This window comes from Coccinella septempunctata, chromosome 4 (assembly GCF_907165205.1).
Source record: "Coccinella septempunctata chromosome 4, icCocSept1.1, whole genome shotgun sequence".
Taxonomy (NCBI): Eukaryota; Metazoa; Arthropoda; class Insecta; order Coleoptera; family Coccinellidae; genus Coccinella; species Coccinella septempunctata.
Window position 1 is genome coordinate 1 of NC_058192.1, and position 9,869 is coordinate 9,869.

Sequence of the window (9,869 nt, forward strand, 5' to 3'; positions counted from 1 at the left end):
CCTAACCTAACCTAACCTAACCTAACCTAACCTAACCTAACCTAACCTAACCTAACCTAACCTAACCTAACCTAACCTAACCTAACCTAACCTAACCTAACCTAACCTAACCTAACCTAACCTAACCTAACCTAACCTAACCTAACCTAACCTAACCTAACCTAACCTAACCTAACCTAACCTAACCTAACCTAACCTAACCTAACCTAACCTAACCTAACCTAACCTAACCTAACCTAACCTAACCTAACCTAACCTAACCTAACCTAACCTAACCTAACCTAACCTAACCTAACCTAACCTAACCTAACCTAACCTAACCTAACCTACCTAACCTAACCTAACCTAACCTAACCTAACCTAACCTAACCTAACCTAACCTAACCTAACCTAACCTAACCTAACCTAACCTAACCTAACCTAACCTAACCTAACCTAACCTAACCTAACCTAACCTAACCTAACCTAACCTAACCTAAACCTAACCTAACCTAACCTAACCTAACCTAACCTAACCTAACCTAACCTAACCTAACCTACCTAACCTAACCTAACCTAACCTAACCTAACCTAACCTACCTAACCTAACCTAACCTAACCTAACCTAACCTAACCTAACCTAACCTAACCTAACCTAACCTAACCTAACCTAACCTACCTAACCTAACCTAACCTAACCTAACCTAACCTAACCTAACCTAACCTAACCTAACCTAACCTAACCTAACCTAACCTAACCTAACCTAACCTAACCTAACCTAACCTAACCTCGACCTAACCTAACCAAGGTTTTTTTTTTTTTTTGTGCCTACGAGGTAGGGGGAAACCGATAACCGGCTTCTCCGCAGCGGGCGGTGCAATGCTGCGAATTCGTGTGGGGCTCTCACCCACCAAAACCCCCTCCTCAAAATTAAAGTCGATATCTCAGGGACTGTGCACCCATGCCTCCCACCCACGCACCCCTACCCACGTAACCCAACCCACGCCTCCCGCCCACGCACCCCGACCCACGCCTTCCACCCACGCACCCCGACCCACTCCTCCCACCCACTCCTCCCACCCACGCAACCAAACCCACGCAACCCAACCCACGCACCCCAACCCACGCCTCCCACCCACGCATCCCAACCCACGCAACCCAGCCCACGCAACCCAGCCCACGCACCCCAGCCCACGCACTTCACCCTCGCAACCCAACCCACGCAACCCAACCCACACAACCCAAACCCACGCAACCCAACCCACGCAACCTCACCCACGCAACACAACCCACGCCTCCCACCCACGCACTCCAGCCCGCGCACCCCAGCCCACGCACCTCACCCACGCACCCCAACCCACGCCTCCCACCCACGCATCCCAACCCACGCAACCCAGCCCACGCACCTCACCCACGCACCCCAGCCCACGCACTTCACCCTCGCAACCCAACCCACGCAACCCAACCCACACAACCCAAACCCACGCAACCCAACCCACGCAACCTCACCCACGCAACACAACCCACGCCTTCCACCCACGCACTCCAGCCCGCGCACCCCAGCCCACGCACCTCACCCACGCATCCCAGCCCACGCACCTCACCCACGCAACCCAACCCACGCAACCTCACCCACACATCGCAACCCACCCACTCCTCTCACCCACGCAACCCAATCCAGGCATCCCTACCCACGCATCCCACCCTCGCAACCTCACCCACGCAACCTCACCCACGCAACCTCACCCACGCAACCTCACCCACGCATCCCACCCACGCACCCCATCCCACACAACCCCACCCACGCACCCCAACCCACACATTCTTCCCGCGCTTTCCAACCCACGCTTTTTACCCGCTCACGCCAACCCAGGTTTTTTTTTTTTTCCAACCCACCCTTTCCACCCGAGCTTCCCACCCACGCTTCCCACCCGCCCTTTCTACCTATGCGTTTTCCTCTGCGCGAACTAAAACATCCGTGACCTGAAGATGTTTAACCGACCGTAACTTCCACAAATATGATTTGCCTGAGCTGAAATTTTAACCGTGTCATCTACTCATCGACCCCAGTCACTATGCCAAATATTTTCAAAATCGGAGAGGGGGACCTTTTCTTTCTTCGGGCTTAACGGCGCGATTCTAACCTCACCTAACCTCGCGGCCGGTTGCATCTACATGCCAGAGGATCACTAGAAGCGAGTAAAACGACTAGGCCGCAAAAACGGCTAAACTGGGAGGCCTAAAAATGTCATATTTTAGGGTCATTTTTCTCCTACAATTATGGTTTGCCTGAGCTGAAACTTAAACCATGTCATCTACTCATCGACCCTAATCACTGAGCCAAATATTTTTAAAATCGGAGAGGGGGACCTTTTCTTTCTTCCGGCTTAACGGCGCGATTCTAACCTCACCCAACCTAGCGGCCGGTTGCATCTACATGCCAGAGGATCACTACAAACGAGTAGAACGACTAGGCCGCAAAAATAGCTAAACTGGGAGGCCTAAAAATGTCATATTTCGGCCTCAATTTTCTCCCAAAATACTAGTTTGCCTGAGCTGAAATTTAAACCGGGTCATCTACTCATCGTGCCCAATCACCGTGCCAAATATTTTCAAAATCGGAGAGGGGGACCTTTTCTTTCTTCCGGCTTAACGGCGCGATTCTAACCTCACCTAACCTCGCGGCCGGTTGCATCTACATGCCAGAGGATCACTAAAAACGTGTAGAACCACCAGGCCGCAAAAATGGCTAAACTGGGAGGCCTACAAATGTCATATTTTAGGGTCATTTTTCTCCTACAATTATGGTTTGCCTGAGCTGAAACTCCAACCGTGTCATCTACTCATCGACCCCAATCACTGTGCCAAATATTTTCAAAATCGGAGAGGGGGACCTTTTCTTTCTTCGGGCTTAACGGCGCGATTCTAACCTCACCTAACCTCGCGGCCGGTTGCATCTACATGCCAGAGGATCACTAGAAGCGAGTAGAACGACTAGGCCGCAAAAATGGCTAAACTTGGAGGCCTAAAATGTCATATTTTAGGGTCATTTTTCTCCTACAATTATGATTTGCCTGAGCTGAAACTTAAACCGTGTCATCTACTCATCGACCCCAATCACTATGCCAAATATTTTCAAAATCGGAGAGGGGGACCTTTTCTTTCTTCCGGCTTAACGGCGCGATTCTAACCTCACCCAACCTCGCGGCCGGTTGCATCTACATGCCAGAGGATCACTAGAAGCGAGTAGAACGACTAGGCCGCAAAAATGGCTAAACTTGGAGGCCTAAAATGTCATATTTTAGGGTCATTTTTCTCCTACAATTATGATTTGCCTGAGCTGAAACTTAAACCGTGTCATCTACTCATCGACCCCAATCACTATGCCAAATATTTTCAAAATCGGAGAGGGGGACCTTTTCTTTCTTCCGGCTTAACGGCGCGATTCTAACCTCACCCAACCTCGCGGCCGGTTGCATCTACATGCCAGAGGATTACTAGAAGCGAGTAGAACGACTAGGCCGCAAAAATGGCTAAACTTGGAGGCCTAAAATGTCATATTTTAGGGTCATTTTTCTCCTACAATTATGATTTGCCTGAGCTGAAACTTAAACCGTGTCATCTACTCATCGACCCCAATCACTGTGCCAAATATTTTCAAAATCGGAGAGGGGGACCTTTTCTTTCTTCCGGCTTAACGGCGCGATTCTAACCTCTCCTAACCTAGCGGCCGGTTGCATCTACATGCCGGACCATCACTAGAAACGAGCAGAACCACTAGGCCGCAAAAATGGCTAAGCTGGGAGGCCTAAAAATGTCGTATTTTAGGGTCATTTTTCTCCTACAATTATGATTTGCCTGAGCTGAAACTTTAACCGTGTCATCTACTCATCGACCCCAATCACTGTGCCAAATATTTTTAAAATCGGAGAGGGGGACCTCTTCTTTCTTCCGGCTTAACGGCGCGATTCTAACCTCACCTAACCTAGCGGCCGGTTGTATCTACATGTCGAACAATCACTAGAAGCAAGTAGAACTACCAGGCCGTAAAATGGCAAACTTAAAGGCCTAGAAATGACATATTTAGGGGTCAATTCTCTAGTAAACTACTACTTCTAGAGTGCTCCAATTGCTACAGTAGCATCAGCAGATGATGTAGATTCTTCCCGCAAAATATAATCAAAATCGATTGGTCAATGGTTCAATTTTGCACCTTAATAACTCCTAAATTACTCATCCTAGAGTGTTGAAAATCATACCGGAAGATCACAAAAATTTTGTTCTATCATCCTGCAAATTATTATTAAAATCGAATGGTCCAATTGTCCAACTTTGCATCGTAATATCTACTAAAATAGTCATCCTACAGTGCTAATAATCTTACCAGAGGATCATAAAGATTATGAACTTTCAACCTGCAATTTATTATCAAAATCGAATGATCAAATTATCAAACTTTACATTTTGCTCCCCTAAAGTACTCATTTTAGGGTCCTGAAATTCACACAGTATCATTGCAAAGCTCTGTGGAATCACCTTACAAACTTTCGTCTCGATCGGTTGGATAACCGAGAGATAAAGGGTCTTTTTTACCAAGTCCAAAAGGTCAATAACTCTGGACCGCTGAAGATATCTCCATAAATAAGGTGTCAAAATACTTCTTTTCAAAAGGAGGTTCTACGTACCAAATTTGATGAAGATCGGCTGTGTAGAAACCGAGATATAGGGTGTCCCTTGAAAACTCATAATCATCAATGAATCCGAAACTACTAAATATCTAGCTGTACCTAAGGATACAGATGACTCGTTATAGAAACTACATTCTTCGTACCAAGTTTCGTCGCAATCGGTTGGAAAACGAGCGAAATATAGGCTGATCATTGTCTGAGCAAAAGGTCGATAACTCCGGATCCGCTGAATATCCAGCTGTACCTAAGGGTCTCAAAGATGCGTCTTTCGACGTAGAATCCACCTACCAAATTTCATCGATATCGGTCGAAGAATAAGGGAGAAAATGGGGAAACCTTTAATTCACAAAAACGATTATAACTCCGAAACCGTTGGAAATTCAGCTGTACCTAAGGGTCCAAAAGAACCGCCTTGACGAAAGGAACGTCCTCACCAAGTTTCATAGCGATAGGATGCATAATGAGCGAGATATTGGCAAAACCTTGTAAAATCAAAAAATCGTCATAACTTCTACAATTTTCAAGATACAGAATAATTATGTTACTCTTTCTAGGAGACATCTCGACGATCCTGATCGATTTATAGCATAAAAAATTTACGACCAAAAAAGTGCTCCACCACCACTCTCAAGATCCACCCTGTATATTTTATGATCGCAATTGATTCTATGACCCTCAATAACCATACGTACCAAATTCCATCGAAATCGGACGGCCCCAACCCTTAGAAGTAAAACCTTAGCCCATTTTTATAAGGCCACGCCCACTTATTAAGCTCCGCCCTCAGTTGTATGGCTTGTTTTTCAGCATTTTTACATCAGTAAAGCTCATTATTCTCCAGATTCCACGCTTTCAACCCGCGATTTTTACCGCGCATCCCAACCCACGCTTTCTACCCGCGCTTTCTACCCTCGATATTTCTTTTCATTACGAAAATAAATGATTAAGTTTGAAATTTTTGAGTTTCATCTCTAACAATATTGTCAAAATCGGTAAGAATGAAATTTCTGAATTCTTTAACAATTTCCTTTCAAACTACTGATTTGCCTTCTCCCTGCCTTCTTTTGTGGAAATCGGTTACAGATTTCCAAGGTCGAATTTACCAAGAGCAAAAGGGGAATAACTTATTATGAAAAAACAACTTTAAACTAGAACTATGGTAACGATACTACTTACTAGGAATTAATAACTATAAAATAAAAAATATTGGATCACTTTCACATGCATATTATCAATAACTCCGAAAGTACTCAATATGTTGCTGTACCTATGAGTTCAAAATAAAAACTTAATATCGATAGGATTTCCTTATTTCTAAATTTTTTCGCGATCGACATTGTCAGTACAAAAGGTCCGTAACTCCGAAACCGCTAGAAATCCTGCTGTACCCACCTTTTTTACCCGCGCTTGACACCCACGTTTTCTACCCGCGCTTAACACCCACCTTTTCTACCCGCGCTTGACACCCACCTTTTCTACCCGCGCTTGACACCCACCTTTTCTACCCGCGCTTGACACCCACCTTTTCTACCCGCGCTTGACACCCACGTTTTCTACCCGCGCTTGACACCCACGTTTTCTACCCGCGCTTGACACCCACGTTTTCTACCCGCGCTTGACACCCACCTTTTCTACCCGCGCTTGACACCCACCTTTTCTACCCGCGCTTAACACCCACCTTTTCTACCCGCGCTTGACACCCACCTTTTCTACCCGCGCTTAACACTCACGTGTTCTACCCGCGCTTAACACCCACCTTTTCTACCCGCGCTTGACACCCACGTTTTCTACCCGCGCTTAACACCCACCTTTTCTACCCGCGCTTGACACCCACGTTTTCTACCCGCGCTTGACACCCACGTTTTCTACCCACGCTTGACACCCACCTTTTCTACCCGCGCTTGACACCCACGTTTTCTACCCGCGCTTGACACCCACCTTTTCTACCCGCGCTTGACACCCACCTTTTCTACCCGCGCTTAACACTCACGTTTTCTACCCGCGCTCTTTACATACGCGTTATTCCTCAGGGATTAAAAGATAATTCAATTCCTGGGATTTAATTCACTTTTGATACTTGAGCAGTGGAAATCCATAGCAACGCTTTCAAGAAACATTACTTTTCGATTTCAACCACCCATCATTCAGTGCCACTTCTGTATCTAGGTATTTGTATAATACAATATACCATTATTACAAGTTGAGAATTCTTGATAACCTATATACTTCAATGTTGCATGGATCATAGATTCATTACTTCTGAAGTTCTGAACCATTTCGATATAATGTCAGAATGAAAACTGAATTAGTCATAGTGGAGTATAATCAAAAGTTGACATTGTAAATATAGGTATATTCGGGGAACAGACCTGAATCTTTAATGTCTTTCAGTAAAAATCTCCGGATTGCGTTCAAATTCTACTGGAAAGCTGTTTTCATAATATTTTACCCAGTATGCTTACTGCCTATTTTCCTCGTGAATAATAATACCTCAAATCGTTGTATCTACGTAATTGTTCTGATGGCAGGACTCTGGATAACAGAAGCACTCCCAATTCCTATTACGAGCCTTATTCCCATAGCATTATTTCCATTAATGGGAATTCTTGATTCCAAAGAAACCGCTGCTTGCTATATTACGGAACCCACTATTTTATTGATTGCTGGTTATATGCTGGCTTTGGCAGTGGAATCCAGCAATTTGCAAATGAGAATTTCCCTTCATATCATAAAACTGGTGAGTAAAATATAACTTCAATAATAAGGAGATCGCTGACATGAAGTGAGAATCTTTTGGGCGCCTGTTTTAATTTACTGATATTCTAACAAAGGGCCACTCGATCTGACTATACTATTATAGCATATGTTCGATTTACAGATAGGTTTTAGTCCAAGAAAATTACATATAGGATTCACATGTGTAACAATGTTTATATCTATGTGGATATCGAATACAGCAACTACAGCTTTGATGATACCCATTGTCTTCACAACACTCAAGGAACTAGAAGAACATGGTGTGGGTAGAATATTTGAAGAGGAAGCGCGTCTGGAACAGGATGAAGAAGGTAGGAAAAGGGTAACCATTTAATTTAAAAATAAACAATTTCTTCATTAGAGTAGATAATATATATGTTACAACTTCGTAACGCCTTTTTAATAAATCAACTTAATTCTTTATAAAAACTTAAAAGGCCGAAAAGAATTCTTTTGCATAACGAAATTTCCACCCAGGAACAACCACGCAAAAAAAGGTCATGTACGATTTGAACATGCATTGTTCCTCATGTTGCAGGTCCAGATGAAGTCAATAGACGACCTACGAGATCCACGATGGGTTATTTCATCACAATAGCATATGCCTCTACAATAGGAGGTACCGGTTATTTGACTGGCAATGCAAGTAATCTTGCATACAAAGGCATTTATGAAACAGCGTTTCCTAACTTAAAGGTCAACAGCGGACATTGGCTCTTGCTTTGTGTGCCTTTCATGTTAATCACAATGTTTATAACTTTCTTCTGGATAGAGCTTTTATACATGGGCCTTTTCAGGCCGAAATCATCAGCTGCTGAACAATTCAAAGCTTCTACGGAAGAAACGGTCGCTGCAAAAGCTTATATCGTTGAAAAACTGCAGCGCATGGGATGGATAACTTTTCATGAGATCGCTGTAGCTACATGTTTCCTGGCAGCAGTTATATTATGGGTTTTGAGAGAACCACAATTCTTTCCTGGTTGGGCAGACTTTTGGGTACCTTATGACACTACGGTAATTGAATTCATGAATAAGATTACTTGAGTGTAACTTAATTATAATTCTTTACGCTCCAGATAAAAGATGCAACTGCTGGGGTGGCCATTTTATTGATTTTGTTCCTGGTACCTAGAACTACCAGATGCTGTTATACATTCAGTTCAGATGAGGAGAAAAAACCTAACAGTCAGTCAAACGGATTGCTTACATGGAAATATTCCTTGAGAAGGATACCGTGGGCCTTGATATTCGTCATCGGGGCAGGTTTTTCTATCGCTCAAGGTAGCCACAATAGTGGTTTAAGCGAGAGAATGACTAGAGATTTAGAAGGGATGGAAACATATTCTCCATTTGGAGTACTCGCTGTTGCAGCACTTGCGGCGACCCTTATGACGCAGCTTACAACCAATGTCGCCGTATCTGGGATGCTAATACCAATTTTGGCAACCATTGCAAAGGTAATTAGCTTGTTAATTCACTTGCAAGTTCATTATTCAAACAATTTCTGCCAGAAAATTTACAGAACCATTCTATTCATAATACAATCAGTTGGTACAACTTGTCATTTGCTGAAGGAATTCGACATTAAACATTACTATTCATCACGTGATTCATCAAATTTCAATAAACTTAATCATTTGAATTGTTTTTATAGGCAACAGATGTTCACCCCCAATATATCATGTGGTCTTCCACCATCGCATGCTCCTTCGCCTACCTGTTTCCTGTTTCAACTCCACCAAATGCTCTGGTTGCTAATTATATCAATATACCAACGACAGAAATGATGAAGGTGGGATTTGGAACTGCAATAATATCTTATATGGTGTTACTTATGATTTTCGCAGGATTTTTGCCATTTTTGATAGAGATTGATAAATTTCCGCTCGATGCATATATGGAACTAGATCCTGGAGTATCAACAACTGTGAAAGAGTAATATTACCAACCCACTTTCTCTCCATAAGCATGCGACAATTATAAATTTTTCTGATTTATAATCATAGAGAGTAGGTATTTTTCATTCAATATGATTGTATAAAGAATTATACATATAATATGATTATCTACATGCTGTCTTTTGTAGAGGACGAACTCAGGATTAACAAAAAAAGAATTTATTCATATAATCCCCCCTAGGCTCGATTCATCAAAGGAAGGGATATAAACTTCTCACTTTATATTGATTTAATATTTAATAGTATGTTCAACAGTTATTAAATTAAGCACCTTTTCGGTAAACAATGATTTAATTCTTAAACCACGTTTAAGCTTTTAAGCATATAGAATTTCTGTGAACTATACGTAGTTTAAGAAGTCAATCGTTGTATACTGAAACGAATCACACGAACATAAATGCTGGCCAGTTCAAAAGTTTATATTTTTGTGAAATCAAAAAGAACTTTAATATGAATACTTCGAAGCGATTAAGAATCAATAAATAT

At 43.0% G+C, this 9,869-nt stretch overlaps 2 protein-coding genes across 3 annotated transcripts; both read left to right on the plus strand.

Annotated features, from left to right (window-relative positions):
• Positions 1–928: 928 nt before the first annotated feature.
• On the plus strand, positions 929–1,962 carry LOC123310732 (extensin-like; the record flags this gene model as incomplete). Its single annotated transcript, XM_044894366.1, has 1 exon — positions 929–1,962. A coding segment is annotated over one exon (1,034 nt), but the record flags the coding sequence as incomplete, so codon positions are not given.
• A 4,983-nt stretch (positions 1,963–6,945) lies between these two features.
• On the plus strand, positions 6,946–9,815 carry LOC123310885 (protein I'm not dead yet-like). 2 transcript variants are annotated; one of them, XR_006537406.1, is made up of 6 exons: positions 6,946–7,405; positions 7,547–7,736; positions 7,964–8,439; positions 8,502–8,882; positions 9,080–9,434; positions 9,512–9,815. XR_006537406.1 is itself a non-coding variant. In XM_044894570.1 (5 exons), exons 1-5 carry the CDS (start codon positions 7,049–7,051, stop codon positions 9,362–9,364), a joined length of 1,689 nt encoding a protein of 562 aa, XP_044750505.1. In that variant the 5' UTR covers positions 6,946–7,048; the 3' UTR covers positions 9,365–9,815. The 2 variants fall into 2 exon arrangements, 1 of the variants encoding a protein (XP_044750505.1); XM_044894570.1 differs by having other exon boundaries at positions 9,080–9,815.
• The last annotated feature ends 54 nt before the right edge of the window (positions 9,816–9,869 follow it).